The following is a 25,684-nucleotide window of genomic DNA, read 5'->3' as shown; positions in this document are numbered from 1 at the left end:
AAAAGAAATTGTGTAAAAAATCAATAGAACGGTAGAATCTTGTTTAGTCTGGCAATATTAATTAGAAAATGTCATTGTTGTCTGTTGTCTATGTCGTCCTGTCAGTAAAGCAAACACGGAGAGTGGAATAGATGTGGAGTTTAATAAATATGGTATCTCCATTTGTAATTCACTTAACTTGTGGCCTTTAGATGCAGTATAGTATAGTGACAATAAGCGAATTGGCAAAAATATCACTGTTTGGTAAGTGAATGCTCTATGTGTTATTTACCGCGCCATCCACTTTCTTTTTCCTACCAACGCTTGTTGTCAATGTGTCTGTCAATCATTGCTTGTTATGATTGTTTAAATCCTTTGAATGCATCGAAAAGCTGCGAATTTTGAGTATTTCATAGTGTCAGAAGTTCCAAAGATATCATTAATTATATAGACGTCATTCGATGTTTATATATATGTCGTCTCTGTGAGAGTTTTTTGTTTTCGATAACGCTAACTTTTTATCACAATAAGTCTACAAACAGTCTGATTCTATGGCACAGATGTTTGGTTTTTAAACACACCACCCCTGCGGCGATTCTTTAAGTTCTGTTTCTAGAAGATTTGTCTTATTTAGGTTTGACCTATATTATCAAGGACTGTGTGCTAAATATTACATTCCTGGTTGCACTTTTCGGACCCACCTATTTATGCGCGCTAAATATTAATTGATACTGTGATGAGTATATAAGTACAATTAATCTGAAGTCCAGACATCTAATATCCTACTTGTTGTGTTAAACTCCACCCACCCATAATATGTGTACCTCTTATCTTGATTTGTTATAAAAGCATAGCACTAGGACAAAGTTCTGGTAAAATACCAGAAGCAAATACTTTATATTTTGCTAAACTTAGTAGAATTGAAATTGTATGCTTATCATCATCATCATCATCATCACCCTGTTCTCATCGACTGCTGGACATCAATTGTATGCTCAGTACATAATAAAAGCTATGCTTCATGAACTTAGCTAGCAAAATAATATTGGTCACTAGCTGATTCCTGCAGCTTTGCTTGCATGGATTAAGGACTTTGTGACCATCAAAAGTCTTAGTACATCAGCTACCTGCTAATAAAAGCGCCGTCAAAATTGATCTAGTCATTGCAAAGATTAGCCAGAACAAACAGACATACAAAAATAGTAAAAAGTATTATTTTAGTGTATGTAAGCTGTTATTTCAATATTACAAACAGACACTACAATTGTTTATATTAGTTAGTTTAAACTAAATTATTGTGCATAACCAAATTAATGATTAACACATGTATTGTTTCAGAATCACCGGGTAAATAGAAGGCATCTTATACAATGGTAAGTAAAACTCCTATTTCAGCTCCATCCAAAGATTGTCTGTAAGAAATTGCCTTATGCGATAAGACCATGTATTGTACACTATGCTTATTTATCTTGTCCTATGTGTTTATGTAGTGTACAATAAAGTATAAATAAATAAAAAAACTAGAAAAAAGAAACATTACCTAGACTATGTAAGGAGGTTTTATTCTAATCTGGTAATGTTTTTGTCTTTTTTCAGCAGGGTGACGACCCACCTTTCTTGCCTGTGGGGACAGATGTGAGTGCAAAGTATAAAGGTGCCTTCTGTGAGGCTAAGATAAAGAAAGTTGTAAGGAACATTAAGTGCAAGGTAAGAACTTATTTTATTTTATTCTGTGTTTTATCTATTGCTTAGAGAGAAATTAATTATTAACCTTTCGTCTGCGGGTATATGAGACAAGAATAGAAAACACATTGTGTCATGCACAGATCTGCGCTTCAGCATACAACGGGTTAAAGAAAACCTAAATCAAAACTTATTTATTTGTAGAACCTAACAATATAACATCTTACAGCTAATTCCAATACAATGTCATATTATCTTACATATTTAACTTAATTAATAAAAATAACATAATGTAAAATAGAAAATATTATGACCATACAAAAGTTGTTAGTCATTGCATATTCAATTGACAATAAAACATTATTCATCCTCTTCTTTTTAGGTGACTTTAAAAGCCGGTGGTGGTACTATCACAGTGAATGATGACGTGATCAAGGGTAACCTGAGGGTTGGGAGTATAGTGGAAGTGAAGCAGGATCCAAAGAAAGATGCTATGGAAGCTGTCATCACAAAGATACAAGATTGTAGCCAGTATACAGTTGGTAAGTAGTTAAGAAGACCTTTATGTCCCCTTGCTAAATACCTTTGTAAATTATTCTAAAACTACAAAAGTTTTAGTTGTTATATATAAAAAATCCAGTTTTTTCTATTAAACTGATAAATCTGACTTTTACATCAATTCTCACTCTTTTTAGTATCAATATCTTATTTATTGGTTCATAATACTTGTTAAACAAAATTATCAACATTATTGTAAAATTATATTTAGTTTAAATATATTTCTTTAATGTTAACAGTATTTGACGACGGGGACATAACCACGTTGCGGCGGTCGGCGTTGTGTCTGAAGAGTGGGCGGCATTTCAACGAGAGTGAAACCTTAGACCAGCTTCCACTGACACATCCAGAGCACTTCTCTACTCCAGTCATAGCTGGGCGGAGAGGGAGGCGCGGGAGAGCACAGTATGTCCTTTATACCTTTACAATTCAATATTAAGTCCTATGTAACAAATACATTATCATCATGCTTAACAAATTAAACGCCATGCAGGGCAAAAGTGACTGGTGCTAGCGGAGGATTTTTGCCTTTAACAGATCTATGGGGGCAGTCAAAGTAATAAGTGGGTCTGTGGTTTCATTCACCCAATTTTCGCCAGTCGTTGTCATCTTATCAGTCATGCTTAGACCTTAGCCAGCTGAATTGAAATTAAATAAAGCCTAATTCAGTACTAGACTACTAATATAATAATGTTTATTTGGCTATAAATGGTTCATACCATAAATAAGAAGCTTTTACATTATTTTCCTACTTAAAATGGTCTCCTATGTCTTTTTTACTTAATGTTAATTTGGTCATTACACAAATACATTCATTCATTCATTCAAATTCCATTATCCATTAGAAAACTTAATTCTGTTGTCATGAGAACACAGATACTTAAATCTTTTTGCCTTGGCCTAGGTCCGAGGAGAGTGAAGGATCTGGTTCTGGTCGTCGCGTGAAGGCGGACGTAGAGCCGCACGTGGGTCGCGTGGTGCTGGTGGAGGCGGGCGGCGGGGCGGAGCGCCGGCGGCCCCACCAGCCTGCCTTCCCCGCCCTCGTCGTCGCGCCCACCGCACAGATCAAAGTCAAAGAGGACTATCTTGTGCGCTCCTTCAAAGATGGCAGATAGTGAGTTCTAGATATTACTCAATTTTATAAAACAATAGAATCGAATCAAACAAAAATACAAGCTCTTACTGTCCACCAAAAACTACAGTGTGGGTGGGATACAAGAAAAATCAATAAACTTTATAGTATAAGGCCCTTGTAACTACATTAATGTGGCAAGAAAAGCTAATATTCTTTAATCAACTAACATTCACCAAAAATAAATTAATTTTAAAAATCCCTTATTAGCTCATTCCTTGAGTGCTATAAATTTATTTTACAAGCTACTTTGATTAATTTTATTAGTAACACATTTAACTTTGTCCCTCAGTTACACAGTACCTAAGAAGGAAGCGCGTGAGTTCCGTAAGGGCAGTGCTCCACTGGAGTGGGCCGGTGTGGACGCGGCGTTACAGTACCTGAATAACGCAGTACTGCCCCCACACTGGGACAGAGACGCACTCTTCAATGAACCGAGAAACACTTCTGATGACGTAAGTCTTTAACAAATGACTAAATTATTTACGTAACTACATGATTATGTACTACATTACGAAGATTTCTATTTATCGTAACATAATGATTAGCTGCAGAAAGCTCTGCACAGTGAGGAATGGAAGGAGGGTAGGCAGGCATTTACCCTACAGCTGTTGTTCGTTGTAGTTGTTCAACCACAGTTAAAAAAAAAATCGTAACATAATCTACTGCATTGTCATTCAATAAAACACTTCATATTAAATTTTGTGTTACACACATATTATGTGACATATAAAACGTGTATATTGCTCACAGAGTTCAGACGATGAACCACGTGAAGAGAAGGACCACTTCGTAGCACAGCTGTACAAGTTCATGGACGAGCGCGGCACTCCCCTCAACAGGAACCCGACTATCGCCAACAAGGATATTGACCTGTATAGACTGTTCAAAGTAAGTTCATAATTATAACTTAATTACATACATAACTTATGAAAAGTGGGGATTAAAAGGTGTAACACTGTAATGGTAAATTGAAAAGATCGCCAAAGGTGAACATAATATTAAATGTGAGATCATTTTCAATTTCTAAGTCCTAACTCCTATGTAATAGGGTTTGAGCCTACTGCAAACAAATATTAAACACAATTTTGGGCTCTGTATTATTAATAAAATCCTAAAAAAATTTAATCTATTGGACTCTGTAACGAAACCACTTCTCCCCCAGGACAGGGGCACCCAAACAATTTAAACTAGAAATGAGTATTGTTGAATTTAACACCGATATTTTTATTTTTCCAGGTAGTCGAAAAGTTAGGTGGTTACAATAGAGTAACTAATCAAAACCAATGGAAAACAATCGCAGATAAGATGGGCTTCCACCCAGTCACCACCAGCATCACGAACCTTTGCAAACAAGCTTATAAGAAGTAAGTACCGATCTGTGTCGTTTTATTCTTTGTTGTCAGTAATTTGGAACATAATTGTCCCCTTTTTTTAGCATCAATTTGTCTTTCTAAAACATTTATGTAGTTATTTTATACATAATAGTCCGGTCAATATACAATATTGAAATATCAAAAATTCCGACAGAGCTGAATTTTGGTACAGACCTTTATTTTACTATAAAGATTAAAATATTAAAAGTCCCCATCGATCCCATATGTGCTTCAAAAGTTATTGGAGGTCAAAGGTCAACATTTTAGGTTTTTTGAGTTTTTCTCAAAAACTGTAAGTTTTTCAAAAAAATACCTCAGACCAAATTTGTAGATCTCAAAATTCTCTACAAAATGGTCCTTATAAGTTTTTCTATAAGTATTACCGTTTCTAAGATAGATTCGTGTGTCCCCACACACATTTTTCCACTTTGGAAGCGTCTAACTTTCAAACGATTGATTTTGACGAAAAGTGGTTTTAGTAACCTTAATGTCTTTTTTAAAGACCTATCCATAGACACCCATCACGGATATGTAAGCTGAAAAAAAAATTTTTTTTAATCAGTTCCATGTATGGAGTGCCCCTTTACTTTTTAAATTTATAATTTTTTATTCAAAATTCGAATAGCGGTTACCGAAATACACCATCTTAAAAAGTTTCAACTATGTAGGCCCAACAGTTTCGGAAATAAATGTCTGTCCGTCCGTCCGTCCGTCCGTCCGTATGTCACAGCCTGTTGGGCCACGAAACTGTTGGGCCTACATAGTTGAAACTTTGTAAGATGGTGTATTTCGGTAACCGCTATTCGAATTTTGAATAAAAAATTATAAATTTAAAAAGTAAAGGGGGCACTCCACATGGAACTGATTAAAAAAAATTTTTTTCAGCTTACATATCCGTGATGGTGTCTATGGATAGGTCTTTAAAAAAAGACATGCTTCAAAACCACTTTTCGTCAAAATCAATCGTTTGAAAGTTAGACGCTTCCAAAGTGGAAAAATGTGTAATCTATCTTAGAAACGGTCAATACACCTGGAAAAACTTATAAGACCATTTTGTAGAAAATTTTGAGATCTACAAATTTGGTCTGAATTATTTTTTTGAAAAACTTACAGTTTTTGAGAAAATCTCAAAAAACCTAAAATGTTGACCTTTGACCTCGAACTAACTTAAAGCACATATGGGATCGATGGGGACTTTTTAATTTTAATCTTTATAGTAAAATAAAGGTCTGTACCAAAATTCAGCTCTGTCGGAATTTTGTTCTTTCATTACTGTTTTCAGGTCTAAATTGACCGGACTATAATTATTTTTATCTCAAAATTCTATTAAAATTTATTTGTTCTATTTATATAAATTACGGTTTTGCGTCCACCCATCGTACGGACAGCGGTAAACAAATGTACCTAGTTAATGGCTTCATTACGCCCGGCTAGACCAAACGACAATTGGTTCCAGGTAATCTAAACATAGTCGTTTATATACAAGTGAAGGGCCCGTTTAACTTCATCGAAAACTGCGCTCTTGCAATCGTTGAATCTAATACCAGTTATTTTGTCTTTCAATTCACATCTTCGTTAGTATTCGACCTTTTTTGTAAGAGGAAAAGTGATAGAATGCTACATGAATATGTTATGTGCATCTTCGCAGTGAACCGACTCCTAGCCCGGCGGCCACCACAATAGCCAGCCAGAACAAAAGCTCGCGCCATTTTTACCGAACCCATTGTTCACCGTTTGAACTTGGAACGTCGCGTGACGTAAACGGCGCGTGCGCTGTTTCGCATTCAAATCGTCTTCTTTTTGCTTATAATTATACTAAATATCATTGCAAAACGATCATTCTTGTTAAAAGGTACGATTAAAATAATTCTTTGTACAAATGCCTTATTTGTGACTTCAAAATGTAATTTTAAATTCCTTTTGTACTTGTAAATAACCCTCTTGTTAAGTATTTGTTTTTTATGAAGATTGTTCAATATCAAGCTATTTAGTTATTGTTTCTGATTAAGCTTGAGTATGTGACACGTTGTAACCGTGTGAAGCCAATTATTCGAGGCAAGTATGCAGTTTGAAAAATTGTTCATTTGCTTACCGATGTCACCCTTCCACTCGTTCAACCGTGGAGGAGGGTTATGCCATAATGCGGTAAAATTGTTATTGTTCAAACGGTTCTCTGCTCACTGACGCAGAAAATGAACGTTTTGCGTATGAGTTGTACTTTTATTTAATACATTAAAATTCGTTATGCTAGCTAACCGTTGCTCTACTTTTGTTGTAAGATAACTTCAGTACTGTAGACAGAGTGTCTAATGAACAGTGCGAGGTAGAAGTTACAAGTTGATTACATTGTCGTAACACACATTTGTTATTAAACTCCTAGAACGATATCTGAAGTCCTCATCGTTGTTGCCTTCCGAGGTGGAGAATCTAACAATGCTCACTTATCTTTCAGTGATCTGTGGCTGCGTTGATCACGAACGTAGGCGACGGACCTTTGCTCAATGACAGAGGCGGCGTGCGCGCGTGCATCATCTCATTGAGCGCGCACCGGATGGGCCAATCAGCGGCGTGAATGGACGCCCCCGCCTGCGCTGCTGCTGCGCCGCGTTATTAGCTCCCGTACTAGATGCCACTGTTTCTTTGTTATGTTCGTAAATTGTTATGACTTTTTATGGCTCAAAGAATGTGTTGAGTCGTAAATCCGTTGTTTGCCTCATTGATAGTGCTATTGTTCGTCGCATGAGAAAACGTGCATCCCCGGCTACTGGATTTGGACCGGTTACATAGTTCAGCTTGTTAGCTCGGAGGTGACATGTCCGCTCGGACACCACGGCGCGAGTTGCTGGGATGCGAGGAGCGCGAGTTTACGTAATGTTCGGACGGAAGCAGGGTGGTCATCATTCCAGTTTATGACTCTCAATTATACATTTACGTTTTCTGATTCAATTATTTGTTTGATTAGATGTTTAAGAGACTCCGAGTATTAAGAGGATGTTGGTTAAGATGCATTTGTTGGCGTATACATATGTAAAGCAGTAGCAATAGACGAGGCACATTAACCGCAGTCATGTGTCGGGGTCGATTAACAAGCCAGTTTGTATACAAACATTGTTTCCAGTTCTCAGGTTATGAGCACGCAAGGTCTTTACTTTCAAGATCAGCAGAGCATACGAGGAGCTAGTCATAATTACGGTAATGGTCGGCCGAGTGTTGCTCAAGAGTGCGGCTCTGCCCTAGCGAGGAGCGGAGCCGGACACGCTATGTTTCAAAATACAGTGATATTAAAGGAAATTGAGTTGCGATATGATGCGCTGTTCGATGCCGAGTCCTTCAGACGTTTGTCGTGAATAAATCAACTTTGTGAAACTATACAATCAAGATGATCAGGGTTTATTCATACATTTACCAAAGGTTTAAAGAAGTCTAAAAATGTACATGTGTGACATGTACATTGTAGCCATGTTGTTGCAATTATTTCACAATTTACAGTTCGCATTGTCTAATATTTTTGTAAACTTAATAGTGCCATAGGTAATAATTTAGAAAATGAACGTTTTCATATTTTTCTTTCGGTCACGGTGCGTTCACATTCGGGACAAGTGCACGCGAAACCGAGAGCGTTGCGCGGTTGCGTCACCAAAGCGAAGCGAGGAACATACGTCGCCATTTTTATAACGATTCCTTCAACGATCCATATTTGAAATTCGAATTCTATTGTAGAGCACGATACACCGATACAATTGTGAAGAATGAAAATGGAATTGGTAAACGTTAATTGTTATTGGCAGTTGCGAATTGTTTAAGGGTCTTACCTTTTGGCTTATTGAAAGCTTTCATCATGACTTTGATTCCCATGCCTGCGATGGCCGCCGTCGCCTTGATGAGTGGTCTGCTGAGGGCTCTTGAAGTTCGTATCACAACCCGCCAGCAGGCCGACGTTATCAATAGTTCTTGTCACTTATATTTATATTTACAACGAGTTTATTACACTATTTACTAAACAATTAAATAAGATCAATAAATATCACACTGTTTCCGTTTGAGTTCAGTTTATATCGTCAGTCTAAACACTCTTCACTGTTTTTCATTTTGGCGATTTTCCTATTGTCACGTGACGGAGAAAATGTTCATTCTTTTTGTATCACTGTTCATTGTTTTGTGACTTCATATCACAGCACCTGTTTGTAAAGAGATATTGTTTGTAATTTTGTACTTGACTCCTATTTCTGACGTGTGAGATGAATACGTATCCGCTTGCAAAGATTAAAACATTAAAACAACGTTATTTTTTATCAACAGTTGTAGCTAATAGCTATAATAAATATTGTGGAGTAATTAAGAGATAAACGATAGCGCGGTTCTATGATAATTGTTAAAAGTACCAGGCTGGCAGTGTATCGCAAGAGGTGGTAAACAAATAGTGGCAAACATTCCCACAGGTGTGCGGAACGATCCGATGCAGGCGCTTCCGGCCCGGTACCCCACTTACCCCGAGTGTTCCCACCCTCGCACCACCCTCCGCGTGTAACCCCGCGGCCGCGCCGGGTAGTTCTCACGCAAACCACTACCCGAGACTGATCATTTTGCTAACTTAATGTCCCACTCAATTTACTAACACCGTTAAGAAAGTTAGCACATATTCGCTCTACGCAAATACTAGTTAAGGTAGTTGTAAGCTACGAACTGCTACGAATTCAATTTGAGTAATGGCTTCAAGTTTTATTTTATTAAACAAATATCTATTATCATTAATTTTAGTAATTGCATTTTTAGTCCAAAGAGCTATGTTTAAGTTTCTTAAAAAAAACACGATGTACGTTTATGGTGAACCTGTTCAGCGTGCAGTGAACATTCGGTGGTTGTAATGAACCATAATTGTCTATGCTTATTTCGTTGTGCGTGACCACGTCGTGGGTACAATTACAATAATGTTAACTATGAGAGCTGTAACGGAAAACTACAGTTTTTAACAACACTTTCTAATAACAAATATGAGTGTAAAATTAAGTTAAATTCGTGTTCAGTATTGTTTGAATATTCAATAATGAATAATTGAATATCTATTCACATAAAACATGTGGGTGTTGAACGTAATTTAATCATGGTGTTGCCAGATAATAATCCAATGTTTATCTTCTTAATATTCATAGTCATACTCGAAACATTTTTTAACAACCGATAATATGAATTGATGAAATTGATAGATATGGTACTAGAGACCCCATTGTAGGGCTAAGGGTTAATAAGTGCATGTAAACATCTTCATTTCGCTTTATTAAAAATGTTCCATGTAAAAGGGGTGGCAACGGTTAGTGGTTATTAAAAATATTGTTCGACAAGTGATTAATGGTAATATTTTTGTAAGACGCGTTCCAATGTGTTTCTATTAGGCATTAGTTCACACGGTTATAGAGGAAATATACTTTTTTAAAGTAGGAGCTTATCTTTCGGTACTAATTTATTTTTTGTTTACAGATTACAGAGATATATGTAACTACCATTATAAAAATGTTTTTGGTAACTTATGGGAGATTTTTTCACACGTTATTTTGCGTGTGAAATATGTATAAATGTTGTTTTTATGTTATAGTACTATGTGTATTACATGGCTACGCTACCAATTGACATAGTATTAGTCAATCTACCATACTTTAGAGATGATGGGGGCGACGAATTGTCTCTAATCAAAATCACATTTAGTAGCATAACTGTCATATTATTGGTCGTACAGTATTATTGGACAAATGACGCGCTCTGAGATAATAAAACTCTTGAATGCGATGTTTGAAGGGCCATCAAAAAGTTTTAAAGTTTATTTACTGTTGTATTTATTAATTGGCGTCCTGTGGTTTCTTTAATTTGTTAAAGTTATTGGAATAAATTCTTACACATTGTTGTCACGTTAAAATGTAAGCATACTGCAACTTTTGTATATTTCGTCGAAATTCAGTTATTGGTACTCGGGTGTGGATCGAACAAAATCTTCACCAAATATCGCAGTTAGAATAGGAATACAAATATGCATATCAGAGTTATATTTCCCTTGTATCAAACTATCAAACTGCAATTCTCAAGTAATCAATCAACTAAATTGTATAATACACCGATTACAAACGGTTGCAATCCAGATTAAGTCCAGAGGGCATCAGGCGGGAGAGTTTCTATTGACGTTGAACCTCCTTTGTGGCATAAGTAGCAGCATTCAATGAGTCTAGTTGACTCGACCAATATTGGAGGACAATAGTCAAATAACGTGCGGTATGGCGGCAGCTCACAACGGATCGTAAAGCGAAAATTATGTTTAATAGAGGTCACTCCAGTTGAACGTCTGTTGACTCCGTGATCTTTGAATGTTTTTTGAAGGATAATCATGACTGATTGCTTGGGATTTGACTTACAATTTTATGCGAAAAGTAAATTAAATATATAAAAGTAATATCTGAGGAGACCTAATAGAGCGAGATCCCAGAGCTGTCAGACATATGTTATTTTTACAAGCATTTAACCTTCGGCTTACAGTAGTCTTGTATATACTTTTTAATGTCTGAATGTTTGTAAAGCTGGCCGAGTGACACCAGCGCAGGTACCAGGTGAGAAAGGTGACTAAAAATTAGACTAACTTAACTTATTTTTTTATGTCTGATTTTTATATATGTTTTGTAGAATATTAATCTGAAATCATATTAAAAAAATCAGACACTTTCCATGGACCAAAACTTTTGTCAGACGCTTTAAAGCTGTAAGAAAAATAAATGAACTTAATTTATTTTTTAATGTCTGATTTTTTTATATGCTATTAAGATAACTATTACAATGTCATATTTAATTAGTCAGACAAATTGCATGGACCAAACTTCCCCTAAATACCAAAATTACTCAACCATGTGTATGAACGCGAGAGCACTATGCACATGCGCTTCAGACTAAAATATCTTAATATTTTAAAAAAACTTACTACGTTTAATATGAATATTTATAGATAAAGAAAAAAATATAATTTAAAAAACAATTATTTATTAAAAAAAAATGCATAAACAGGCAAAAACAAACTATTTCTGAGCAGCTGTCTTTTAAAGAAAATAACATTTATTTTATATATACACACACACACACACAACGTCACGCCTTTTATCCCCGAAGGGGTAGGCAGAGGTGACATTACGGCACGTAATGCCGCTGTACAATGTACACCCACTTTTCACCATTTGTGTTATAAGTCCCATGTAATAGGGGGTGAGCCTATTGCCATATACTGGACACAATTCCAGACTCTGTGCTACTACCGAGAAATTTTTCGTAAATCCGAAAATTATTATAGGCCTCGCCGTATTTGGATCCAATAGATATTTATAAGATGTCATTGTCAGAGTTACTTAAAATTGTTTTAAATATAAATCATTTAGTTGATTTTAATCATCTTCATCATCATCAAAGTAATTAGAATTATAATTTTCATCATTTAGTATATCGCGTTCATCCAAGTCATCATCCTCATCACCATCTGATGTGTTATTGTTGCTAGCAGCATGTTCTGTAAAAACAAAAAGATAAACATTAAACAAATTGAACAATCAATATAATAAATTGCAAACCAGAAAGCAAATTACGGTACCTAGTTCTTGAAGTGAATCACTGACGAATTCTGGTAATTGGTCACCATCAAACCAATAAAAAAGATATTGGCCATCTTCCAACGTCCATTCGTTGTTTTCCGGAGCAAAAGTTGTTGGTAATTTTTTATCTGCATTATTCCATAAACTGGTGATGTAATTGGCCCGTAGAAAGCGGTCATCGATTTCTAGGTTCGTTGTTTTTTTAAAGTTATATTAAAGTTTTTCTATATTTTACATAGAACAAAGTGATTTCATTACCCTATAACAATATGGTCGCAAAAACCCGAATATAGAAGTATGATGTATAGTAAAATAAAGCCAAGTGCGAGTCGGACTCGCCCATGAAGGGTTTAATAAAAAAGTTATAAAATAACTTGCTTAGTATTTGTATGAACGACAAAGTTATATTTGCGTTTTTTGAAAATGTATTATTTCTTAAAAATACATACATATACATACATATCGTCACGCCCTTAATCCACGAAGGGGTAGGCAGAGGTGCATATTTCTTAAAAACTAATAATGATATCTCGTTAAAACCAATTTTCGTGTAAAATTTCCATTGAAATCTACAGCATATGTTTTTTTTAGATTTCTAACTCTCTTATTAATAAAGTTAGAGGGAGGCACTCATTTTTCCACTTTGGAAGTGTCTATCTGCCAAACGATTGGAAGATAGACTACAGAACCTTAATTTTATTGTGGTTCTGTTTTTCGCCATTTGGCTACGGAACCCTAAAAAGTGTGCACATAGTATATACACATACATGTGCAGTAGTACCTACAGTAATAGATTGTGAGTTTAAGAACGGGAACCGAGTTACCATGGATGTCTCACTCGGTCTGAAGCGCATGTGCATAGTGCTCTCGCGTTCATACACATGGTTGAGTAATTTTGGTATTTAGGGGAAGTTTGGTCCATGCAATTTGTCTGACTAATTAAATATGACATTGTAATAGTTATCTTAATAGCATATAAAAAAATCAGACATTAAAAAATAAATTAAGTTCATTTATTTTTCTTACAGCTTTAAAGCGTCTGACAAAAGTTTTGGTCCATGGAAAGTGTCTGATTTTTTTAATATGATTTCAGATTAATATTCTACAAAACATATATAAAAATCAGACATAAAAAAATAAGTTAAGTTAGTCTAATTTTTAGTCACCTTTCTCACCTGGTACCTGCGCTGGTGTCACTCGGCCAGCTTTACAAACATTCAGACATTAAAAAGTATATACAAGACTACTGTAAGCCGAAGGTTAAATGCTTGTAAAAATAACATATGTCTGACAGCTCTGGGATCTCGGACCATAAATGATATTTGCTGATAGAGGGGACCCCATATTCGATGAATGATATGGGCTAGTGAATAAATTGGAACGAGACAGAAGTTCGTTACTTCATAGAAGCAAAATATAAATGACATTACAGTAAGAAAAATTACAATGTTAATGCTTCGTAACAAATCGTTCGGAATGAAGACAAACGATGGAGTCATTCGCAAGACGGTCCCTCTAATTGGCTGTAACCCTTGTAATAATCTGTGCGATACAATTGAGTGCGTTAGATCGTCTCGTATCTATTACAGGGCGGTTAGTGCGTGTCTGTGCGGTTAATCGTGTGGTGTGAGCACAGATTGGCCGGGGCTCGGGTCAACTAACTCGATTGACGCGCCCAATTTGTCACCCCACGCCTCAATGACACCGACCGCATTACATTTGTCTCTTATGCTATACTAGATTACATTTTGATCACGTTCTATGACATTAGGTTCCCTTTGTTTATTGTGATACAACAAGCACCCATTTGCCAAATGTTTGGCACTCATTGCTGACCAATAAGGATAATTAGTTGTTTTTGCGGCTTATAGTTCACACTTAATTTCGGGCAATGCATCACATATATCTGTACGATAACAGAGTTAAACAACAAAAGTGTTAATGCGTGGGTGTAGTAGTCGATCCCAATAACCTACATAATATGTAGGTGTTAATATGTACAGTGTAGCAAATGTCGTGCGACACTAATTGATGGCTCTCGTGTAGCGGATTCATAAAGCAAACATGTATTATTTAAACGATAGGTGCGTATCGTAGTGCGGCATGAACCCGCGGTCAATTGGGGTCGCATCTTCGACCCCATCTTAATAGGAAAGTGGACACCCGCATGTATCTGGACCGATGAAGCAGACACTAATTCTGTTGTAGATTTTAATATTTCTAAATTAAGTGGATTTACGATAACTGCGGGGGACGAATATAACGGTTGCATTGAGTACCCGCTAGTACTCGTTTTTTGTTACGACCGAAAATACATTAGCTGTTGCATTATTGAAATAAAGCAGGGTTTTATGGCTTTCGTGACATAAATGAGGCAAAGGAATTCATTTATTCAGCCACTTGCTACATTGTGATGCGTTCGAGAACTGGTTTGTTCCCGTGGCGCGTATCAATGCATGTTTTGATTTCGGCCAAAGTATTCGCGAGATTTTGCACGGTTTTGCACGGATTGCGCGCGCATCAACAAACATGGCGACAATGGATGCTTCGGCGAATCGAGTGACGCGGGACGCACGATTCAAATGTGGAACAATGCGAGCTTGTATAACAAGAGCTAACAATTCGGCGGGTTGTTTATGTGAACAATAGCAATAGATTGTGCAGTTTGTGCGCAAGCAAGCGAGCTTTTATACTTTGTTTAGTGTTGCCACATTATAATGATTGTAACAATGTTAGTGTGGCTTGAGTCAATATTAGCATGCGATCAGCGTAAATTCTTTCAGTTTATGCAATCTTGTTGAAATTGTAAATCGTGTTGGGCTCGACATGTATCGGTTTGTTCTGAGTCTGTGTGGCTCGGTGTCGAGGTTGGGTCACGCGGGCGCAAGTGATTTGACCTCCGACCATTCAATTAAAACGTTATTACGGGCTGACGCTCGCTCTGCTCCGACTCATATTGTATCACTTTGGTTGGGACAAATGTATTTGTCTTATTTACGAGCTAGATCAAATAACTGTTATTTATTGATTCAAGTACTTAATGAGGATGATTCAGTAATTTGAGTGAATTATCTGAAATCCCATTGAAAGTTCATTCGACTTTGTGGTTTTGCTTAAATAGGAATGCCAAATAAACATGGTTATTTTAGTTTTAAACTTTGAATTCGAGTAGAATTATATATTTGTTAATCTTGGCAAGTTATAGAGGTGTGTACACAGTGTCTCGCGGTTCTAGACAGACACACTAAGTCACGTAGACTGAATGTGTGACTTGTTGCACAAGTCGATGAAAAAACTATGAACGACTTATCCTTATTTGGTTGAGTTTAGAAAAACCAGGTACCAGAAATAACTACACAGTCCACACAGATATCTGATACCTGATAAGGGTTTTGGTCATTGAGAAATCTACATAGCAATTAAGGTAAAATTCATTGCAGCCACTTACTGTGAATGTATTGCGAAATATGAAATTAGAGTTCAGTTGCAAAGAGACGGACAGTCTGTCGACAAATTAACGTCGGATTCGAAAGAAATGATTCCGAGCTTAGGAATTTGGCAGCACAGTCGTAAGTGAGACAGAAATTTTCCGGCACCTGGCTAATTATCGAGAAAAAATATAATTGTAGAACGGCTGTCATAAAATAGACATGGTTTGGGCGACATTCTGGCGTGGGTGTCTTAGAGATAGAGCCGGGCGTGTAGATGTGAGGCGTGGGGTCGTGGGGCGGGCTCCGAGGCGATTGGCGAACGCCTCCCAACGCCCACGCACGCGCCGCGCACCCGCGAGAAAAATCTTCGCGAGGAAAACTCCGCGAGTTCCATATTCCTAATGTTTGTTTACAACACGTGGGCGGCATAATAGTCGTTCGATGATTTGACTCAACAAAATGGCGACCGCGGTTTATGAAGAGATTATTGGTCAACGTTAAATACATCTTTATGACGAACAACAGGATGCAATGAAAACACCCGAGTAATAGTCTAGCGACTAAATAAATTAGCACTAAATAAATTTTAGAGCTTACTCGACTAGATAAACGTTCCTACGTTATTTTGTTACCAAAAAATACCTGTAGACAGCCATGTTGAAACATAAAAAGCAAAAGTGTGTCATCGTAAATCCAATGTAATTTAAAACACGACACAACTTGGGCACAATTAACGTTTAGGTACGCAATAAAAATTCAAATTACAATCGCGAACTCATCGTTTAGGAGAATAAATATAAATGCGTTAATTAGACATTCAAATGGATGCATTTTGAGTACTTTTGTATGTTAATCCATTTGGTATAAGGTTAAGTTCAGTGTCGCAACCGTTTTATGTAACACAATGTATTTATGTTCATTTGAGGGCAGACGTTACATTTTCATAATACTTAGGTATATGGATACCATAGTCGTACCTACCCATAGAATGTGACAACAAATATAAAAACATTTAAAATACCCGTGAAATAAAACGCACCGAAATAATTGAACGCAAAATGTACAATCTCTCACTCATTTTACATGTCAAACAATAGCGAGGTAATTAACCCTTTAATTTATGGCAACATTAATAAAGAACTACACAAAAATACCGTCACTCATTTTATGAACAATTGTTACAAGATACATCACAATCATTTTAAAACTATACGGCATCCTTTTGTAGTTTTAACAGCCACATTTAATGTCACTTTAGTTGAGCTATTAGTCGACACCGTTACTTTTATGAAAGTTATTCTTCAGATTTTAGTAGCCAAGGAGTTACGAGGGTCGTAAACTAATCTGTCGCTAAAAGAGAATACGGAAGAATTAATTTTATATGTTGATACCGGTGAGTTTCGTTCGGATATCCATTTCATCACTCAGGAAATTGGGTCGCGGAGAAACGGGTGCCCAGACCGAGCTCACCGACATTAGTGACTATTAACACCGTGTTTAACGTTATGTTAAAAATATCAATCCTCATAAAAATACATGTAGATTTATTTAAAGTAAATATAGTTGTATTTTTTGTGAGTGTATCTTTAAAATATTAGTGGAAAGTCAATTAATTTACTGCATGGCGTAATGGTTTAACTGTTAGCCCTAAACTAGCTATTTTCCGTAGCTGCGGACTAGCGGGTTTACCGGGGCTTTGGCTCGAAAAGCAGTAGATACAGGGTGGTTTTTAGTCAGTAAGAGTCTGACACTCCCTCCCTCACCTCCACCAAGGCGAGAGGAGAAGTCATTGGATGATTTTTTCCCCTTAAAAAAAAACTAACTATTTTCTAGGCCCTGATTTCATCTATATCGTACAGTAGTATTTCGAAACGATTTGTCCATTTCGTTTTTAGAACAGCTAGTGAGGGGGACCATTTGAATTTGAATGCTAAGCGTTCAGTTTAACGCTCCTTTGTGAGTCAGAGTGCACGGTTCGGTGACTGCGAAAATTCGACGCTTGTTCGTACACCTCGCGTTTCGGACGAGCGACGCGAAACCTTTTAAACATTGATATTTTACTTAAGTAAGTACTTGTGTAAAAAATGTTCACGATACTAATAGTGATCATGGATGAAACCAGGTGTTGTCTGCAAACAAGAGTTGGTAACTAGCCACCTATGGTGTATGTAATAATAGGGATCTCCATGTACGAAGAAGATGAAGAAAATAGAAATTGTTATTATTGGTAAACATTGCAGATAGAGACATCAATTTAAAAAAAAAAATGTAGTAGAGTCTATGTGTTTTTTTTCTTTCACCATATCAAACACAAATATGTGGTTTGGAAACAAAATAGAATAACCACAGAATATTTTCAATTATATTCTGTGGACCAATAAAGTACTATGAATCAACTTGTTACCACGGCACTATTCAAATTCTATAGAAGAATTATGTTTTCAAAATTGGAGCACAATGACGTTACATGCGCAGGCGCAAGCTATTGTGTATGAATAGTAAATACAACGAGTTATTCTAAGGTTTTTGGCGCGTGACTAGTAACGTTAAAATGTTTACTTATTGAACTTCTTGGAGATTTTCTTAAAATAAACAAAGTATGTATTATACGTATACATTTCTATTTATTTAATGTGATAAATACAAACCCTACTTAGAGTCATTGTTACTTAACCCAGTCTATAGCAATTGTTTTCGATACAAAATCATTACTTTACTAAGGAATAGTTTAAGTAATCATTAAATGTCTCTGAGTGTGGCAGTAAGTGCCAATTAATAAAAAAAAATTACTCCTAAGGCATTTGTTAATATTGAATGCCTGTATAAACTTGCTTGTAAACACAAGTTAATACACACAATATAGGAATGCCTATTAGTCGTTGTAGAAAATAAACCTAGGTAAAAGGCTATACTTAGATATAAATAAATATTAATGTAAGTACATATATTTAAAAATCTACATTGTAACTAAATGTGCAAATAGTAAAAAGGAACAAAACGGGCAGACATGTTGTTTTTCTGCGCATCTCGTATGAAAGCCTCATCGTAAAGGTTTCTTTTGCGAAAAAAGTTAAAAAACCACAAGCAGGGGATTGCGGGACGGCTTCAAAATAAACACCTGTATCCGTTGCTGGGAACCGAGGGGATTTGTATGTACCCACCCTAACGTAAGCACTTGTATTGGTAATTTGGTACCAGAGTAACAAAAATGTTAAAAAAAGGTAACTCTAGTGTAATGTACCAATGTCATTAGTCCACAATACAAAGCTACCACTAGGCCTAAACACCAAAGACTTAAGATCCAATTTCCCGTAACACCAGCAACAAAATTAAAGTAAATAACAACAAAAGAACTACCATATAAAGGTCAATGACGTGAGAATATCTTGAAACTGAATGGAAAAGAATATCATAAATACAGTAAAGTTAACTCTCCGAATGTCATTGTTACCGAACCGGAATTTACAGGCGCGATACCAACTCAGTAAAAACCACACTATTTTGTAAAATTATCACTTACTATCTGATAACAACTGTTTATTTATCTATCTAATTTACATCTATACTACAATGAATGTCCAAAGTATTACGAAACAGTTTTTATTCAAATCAAAGAGAACAAAGTTTAACTTCAAACTAGTTTTAAGCTGGAATTGAACACAGATACAGTATTCAACCTTTCATTCGTAACTATCAATAGAAACACGCAAAATATAACATTATTTCAACATTAGCATAATCGCTGAACCGAAAAGGTAGGTACCGAAGTAATTTAAACTAATCCAAGTATGAATCATCTAGTTTCCAATGCAAAATGGATTTAGTCGAGTACCGACCGATGTGCGCCGCACTATGAAACACAAGTAATTACTTAAAGGTACCCCAAATGGGTTCTGACGATGTTCTTATCTAGGTGCTATTGTTTAACACGCTTCTTTTATTCCCACGGTCGCGGCGGCAGCCGACTGATAACGCCTCGTACCTGTGTCGAGCCACCAGAGAAAACGACGCGTGGTATTCCGACAATGTGCGTTAGCGGGAAAAACGCTTGGAAATCAACTAATTGAAATCCCCACAGGATTTATTAGGACCGCCGTAATAGCAGTCTTAATTGTTAACCTGTATTCGTAAGTAATGGTGGAAAGGCAGAACAACAAACGGCCAAGTGATTTATGTGCCGCCTTCTCTTACTCACAACTATTTCTTAAGCACTCAACTGCTAAGTGGATACCACAACTGGTAATTGAAAGTAGATAATTATGTACCTAGCTCGCTAATTTCATAGGTGAGAAACATATCATTTCGCAGTACAACTACATTGTATGTTACACTGAAAGTTTTTCAGCAGCTGCAGTGCAACATCAGCTAATTAGTGCTACAAATAATTAGAGCACAACTTAGTTAATAACATAAAAATACTTGTATTACATTTGGTTTAGGTACACAGCAAACATATATACATGAAGCTTTTGTATTTACATGAAATTTTAACTGGAAGTTTGTTATCGCGGTTATTTTGTGTTCGTACTCGATTGATAATGAACAATATAAACCTAATGTTCGTAACTATGTACTCAAACAATAAATATTACAAATACACAGTTTCGTATTCATCTCATGAGGTCAGAAATCGCATTGTTGAATTTTAATATCGAATGGAACGGCAACAAACAAAGAGTTGGGCCGGGAGTCAAGTGCAAAATTCAGAGCAGCCCACGCTCCTGCTGAGGACACATTATGTATACTAGGTATATGAGCCGAATCCATTATCCAATGACGTACACCAATTACCCATTTAATGCAATTTGGGCCATTGTAAAGTTGTCCAGGCCGAGTTCTCGTACATTCCCGGCGACACTCACTCAAAAGCACCAATTAGAGAAATCACTAGTGAGCAAACACTGTGTGGACACCGGTCGATCGTTCGCGTTCGTGTTCCGAACCGGTCATGTCAAAATTGGAGTAGTATCCAGAGAGTGGAGTGGCAAGGTGTGAGCGCGCGCGTGCGTCGCAGTGGCCGGCGACCGACTACTCGCAGCTGAATGGGCGCTCGGCGGAGGGGCGAAGCTCGCACCGTCTCACTCCCAGCGAGCTTACGAAAATCACCAATTGCGACTGTCCCCTCATTAAACGAGGTAATTTCACATTACAACGACACACTTGTAGTTTCGATACGCGACGAGCCGGCGCCGCGGGTGCACTAGATACCCGCTGCCCCGGGATGTGACTCGGTTCGAGGTGATGTGAAAGAGTACGAGATTTTTTTTAAGAGCTTCCGATCGAAGCTCCGGTACATCGCTAAGCATCCGGTGCCACCTGCTCGCACTCGAGAGGAGACTGCGTGTTAGAAGGAGATGAAGTGATCGACCAGAACGCGGACCGGATGGCGGACTCGGTTATGAATGAATCCGCCGTCTCGCTCTGGCCGCGGCGCTTGCGTAACGCAGTCTCGCTCCAACGCAGGTTGTCGCCGTAGAGGAAGTGAAAGGGTCGGGGGGCGTAGTAAATATTGCGCTCCGTGTATCCGTCGGAGTATTTTCTAAAGGGCCTCGGTTTTTGTGGCACCATAAAGTGCAGGCCACCGTCTTCATTCATAGATCTGCACACGCAATACATAGTACCGCTGCATTCCACAGTCAATAGTAACGCTCAATGACACTAATCCCTCAAAGGTTGGAATTTATAGACAATGAACATGCTGTGTTCAAGCAGGACAATTAAATAGTCATATTGGTTTAGTAAATTGCATAATAATGGTTAGAGTCTGGCCACAGGTAGGCAGGAAATGGTACAAATTGGCAGTAACATATTTTACATACTTTGCATTACAATAGTATATAAAATATCGAAATACATTTCGTAATAAGCAAAATAATATATTTTTCAAAGAGAAATATACTAAATTCATTGAAGATTCCATAATAATGTCAATGTGTTCCTCATAGAGTACCTCAATTGATTCATGTTATGCAGGAGGCCTGTAGAGGGGCTTAATGAAGAACGACAGAGGTCCTTCGTTGTTGAGGCAAACACTTGAGAATAAGTCAAAGTCAGTGCAAACAACATCAGTCTCAAGTACAGTTTGTTGTTTGTGGGAGTGTCGTTGGGTCAGGCGGCGCGGGCGGCGAGCCGGCGCTCATTGTTCGCGGTATTGTTATCTGCTGGGCGCGCCGAGCCGCGGCCCTTGTCAATGTTTGGACGACGTCGGCAGGCACCACGTGACACCACCGAGGCCCTTTGATCACAGCAAATATTTTGACATCAGCTTAACTATACCAGGGATTGAAGATCTCATGTCAAAAGTAACAGATGACAGATAATGGATAAATCAAAGAATAGAGATAAAACCGTCGATGACGCAGATAACGTTGACAAATGGGCTTAGAAATTTTGTGTACACAACTAGTCTGTATTTCTTTTTAATATGCAAACTATATTTATTTCCCAAGATGCTAGCAATGTAAAGAAGTATTTCTCCGGTAATATATCAGCGTCTAGTCCACTTAATACAAAAGATAAAGATCACTAATTCATACCGGTTCCAATTCTACGCAATTAACATTTTTTTTCTCACTCCACATTGATTGGATATAATAAATGTGGATTTTGAAACGCGAAGTTAATTTTTATTGAATTATAGGACTGGCAACGCATACACAATCTTGACTATTGATACTTCTTCGTGTGTTTACTGAGAGGACTATTCTTTTTTTAAACTTAGTACAACTTTACAAAAGGGTTTAAAAACTCTACAAAAGAGGTTTACAATTGCCTTTCACTTAAACAAATAGAGGATGTGGACAGTATTGTCATTATGAGTCGAGTGTTGAATCATGGGCTTTTAGAACATATGATTTTTAGAAAGAGCATTTGACGATCTTGTAGTGTACCGACGTGTATTACCTATTTAAGGATTGTTCAAAGGGTTTCTGGATTTGTCAAAATTTTTTGTACTCAGAAAATTAAGATAAGGTACGTGTAAGTACTTGTAGTTTCGTGAAATCCATTCATTGTCTATTGCACAACTCAGTATTTACAAAGTTTGAAACGTGTTTACTAAAAGCACGTATATTTCTTGTTCTGAGAACATCACTCATCGCCGAGTTGGTTTAAAATAACTAAAGTAATATGAAAATTGTCCGACAAAGGTTTCCAATATATTAGCATGGATATATACGACAAAGGAGAAGAACACAAACAAAGGGTAAATCAGATCAGTGCAGTAAGTTCAAGTGGTTCTCGCCACAAATCAATGGGATCCCGTCGATGTATGTAACCTCTGAGCGCCAGGTGCTACGCGGGAAGTTCCCCGCACGCCCCACCCCTCCCTCTCACAATCCTCCTCTCACACACACAGACAACACAAGAGGAAGTGCACACATGCAGCACACAGTGACGTAAAGATCAAATGTGGCTGTGTGTTTCTGTAATTTATTAATGGCTTGCATTTGCGTATGCGCAGCTCGTTGCGCATGAAAAATGGCGGATATAAATATGAATTGAGTGGACGCTAATTCAAAAGTATAGTCATTTAAAGCGGTTGTTCTTGACGCCTGAAAAGAGCCGCCGAGACTTAAAAGCTTTTGACGACTTAGTTTCGTGTGAGATTTATTTATTGGTAACAAATGAACATGCGCTGGCGGTGCTTCGTGTAACACCTTGTTGATGACGTAGCTTGTTAACCATCTAATTTATATATGTAGTGGGATTTTTAAATATCTCGTTCCATCCATCCATTATAATAGGTAGGAGGCGTATTAATTGCAATACACCAGGTTTCAACTCAAACTTCATATTATTGCTAGGAATTCTGAAAAACGATGAAACATTGCAACAATGCTTATTCGTATTTTTACCTTCAGATATTTTTCAAACTGTTGTTACAATCGATGGACTAATATTTGCATACAATATGTTTGTAAGAATAATATGTGCATATACTTTACTTTATCTCTATATCTTTTTGCAAAGAGACAAGTTGAAGCCATGAGTTAAGTGTTACTCATCAAAGGAATGCTTTTAAAGCTTCTTCTATCACACAACACAAGTATTGTGCACGTTCATCGCTCACAATGGAAATTATCAACAGGTAGCTAAGGCCTACACAATATGTCCTTCCGGTATCCGATACTACCACAAACCATCCCAAAATCAACTCTATCACAACCACATAAAGCTGAATTCAAAATAAAACCCAAAAGGCAAATAGTTCTACGCTCAAAATATTGGACTTGGAGACACTTCAAAGTACTTTGAGGCTTAGTGTACTCAATTTAAAGTGTTGTTTCAAATAACTTCAGTGTTCAGTAAGGTTTTAGAGTAACTTGCACTGCAGGGTTACCCACCATCCGGTGTAAGGTGATACCGTGGGGAAGTGAGCACCATTTCGGGAAAGATAACCCCTCGATCATATTAACATAATTAAATGTGATAATGAAACTTTTTTACGAGTGTTTAAGGTGAAAAATCCGTTAGCAATAATTTGTCGAATTAAGAATCGCGTTTATGTCTTTTCAATGACGTTTCCGGTCGCGTTCTAGTCGCCATTTTGTTTCGTAACAGTGAATGAAACTTTTATTTGCGTGCTTTTTGTTTGTGTGTGTTTTTTTTATTTTGTATTCGTGTTACACAATGAAGTAATACTTGTAAACGGCAATGAAGGATTGTTTATTGGTAAATGTTAGTTATGATTTAAGATATCACAAGGCTCCCAACGAGCGACTCTCGATTTCTTAAAATTAAGTAATTACTATTAGCCAATAAATTCCCAAAGGTACCTTAATATCTCTATCTGTTTACACTTACATTTAATTTGTAAGACACATATGTTACAAAATAATTACCGAACCTTCAGATTAATGCGATAAAAATATAGCTACGACTACACATTTACATAAAGTACTTGTAAAAAATCATTTAATAGACGCCAAGGTACAATCACGACGAAAAACTATAACCATAACTCAAATGTGAATAATGAAGTACTTCCAAATACCTACGCGGTGGTATTAGAAGAAAAATTACACGCGACCGTATCTACTACATAAATCGTCCTGTATTAATTAAATATAATGGTCCACCGATACCTACTCGCACGTTTCTCTTCCCAACTGACCACTGATCGAGAACCAGTTCTTTCTCCATCCATTAATTTATATTGCCCAAATTAAATTAACATGAAATCTAAACAGTATCTATCGAATATTAAACGTATGTTGCTTTAACTCAGGTTATCGCTGTGTTTTTAAGATTTAACGTAAAAACAAAAATATATATACGACCAATTCATGCCAAGAAACCTATTAAAAGAAAACGTAAACTAAGCTCGAAGTGTTCGCTTATCAATAATGCGAAGCTCTCACAAATGAAGACAAACTGGTACTCTTTGCAGCAGCGGCTCATTGTGAGACTGCTCCCAGCGAGGTCTAGACTTAAAATAAAAATAATCACAAACAGTAAATGTCGAACGGAACCATAAAAAGTTGAGTAAAAGGCGTCGAAAGAAGGCAGCGAATTTTGAAGCAAACCAGTTTAATGAGGGTCGAATTTAAATACGAAAATAAAGCGGTTCCCACGGAGTCGGTCGCGGGAACGGAAGCCTCGCGATGTCGCGGCGACGCGGCGCGACTGCTCATATCGCGCGATCATCGCTCGACGCCTCTCCGAGCGATCGAGCTGTCCGCGGGCTCTGTCCCGCCCTAGCGCATCACTACATGTACTGTCAAGGTCGCAGGATTCTCAACGAAGAAAATTGCGAACATTTCTTATACTAACACCTTGTCTTCATCTATGACATTTACCGACACAGCAAAGTCCATAGCTTACTTGCATTGAAGCTTGTTTTGAGAAATAACTTTAAGACCGTACATTATAGTTAAACGAAGTCTCAGGCTCGGAGGTCGACTTAATTGA

General features: G+C 37.1%; 2 protein-coding genes across 3 annotated transcripts in view; one reads left to right on the top strand and one right to left on the bottom strand.

Annotated features, from left to right (window-relative positions):
- The first annotated feature begins 61 nt into the window (after nucleotides 1-61).
- Nucleotides 62-4,723, top strand: LOC126910978 (AT-rich interactive domain-containing protein 4B-like). Its single transcript, XM_050695662.1, has 9 exons — nucleotides 62-243; nucleotides 1,318-1,352; nucleotides 1,576-1,686; nucleotides 2,045-2,204; nucleotides 2,460-2,625; nucleotides 3,125-3,334; nucleotides 3,645-3,807; nucleotides 4,106-4,243; nucleotides 4,592-4,723. Exons 2-9 carry the CDS (start codon nucleotides 1,350-1,352, stop codon nucleotides 4,721-4,723), a joined length of 1,083 nt encoding a protein of 360 aa, XP_050551619.1. The 5' UTR covers nucleotides 62-243; nucleotides 1,318-1,349.
- A 7,364-nt stretch (nucleotides 4,724-12,087) lies between these two features.
- LOC118275831 (proline-, glutamic acid- and leucine-rich protein 1) overlaps nucleotides 12,088-25,684 on the bottom strand; it is a 66,025-nt gene continuing 52,428 nt past the window's right edge. For both annotated transcript variants that reach the window (XM_050695303.1, XM_050695304.1), the window contains exon 4: nucleotides 12,088-12,259. In XM_050695303.1, the coding sequence (XP_050551260.1) occupies nucleotides 12,138-12,259 (122 nt within the window). In that variant the 3' untranslated portion in view covers nucleotides 12,088-12,137. The remainder of the gene's footprint in view (nucleotides 12,260-25,684) is intronic.

Source organism: Spodoptera frugiperda, chromosome 8 (assembly GCF_023101765.2).
Source record: "Spodoptera frugiperda isolate SF20-4 chromosome 8, AGI-APGP_CSIRO_Sfru_2.0, whole genome shotgun sequence".
In the NCBI taxonomy this organism is placed as follows: domain Eukaryota; kingdom Metazoa; phylum Arthropoda; class Insecta; order Lepidoptera; family Noctuidae; genus Spodoptera; species Spodoptera frugiperda.
The sequence above is the reverse complement of the archived record's forward strand: the minus strand, read 5'-3'. Positions and strand labels throughout refer to the sequence as shown.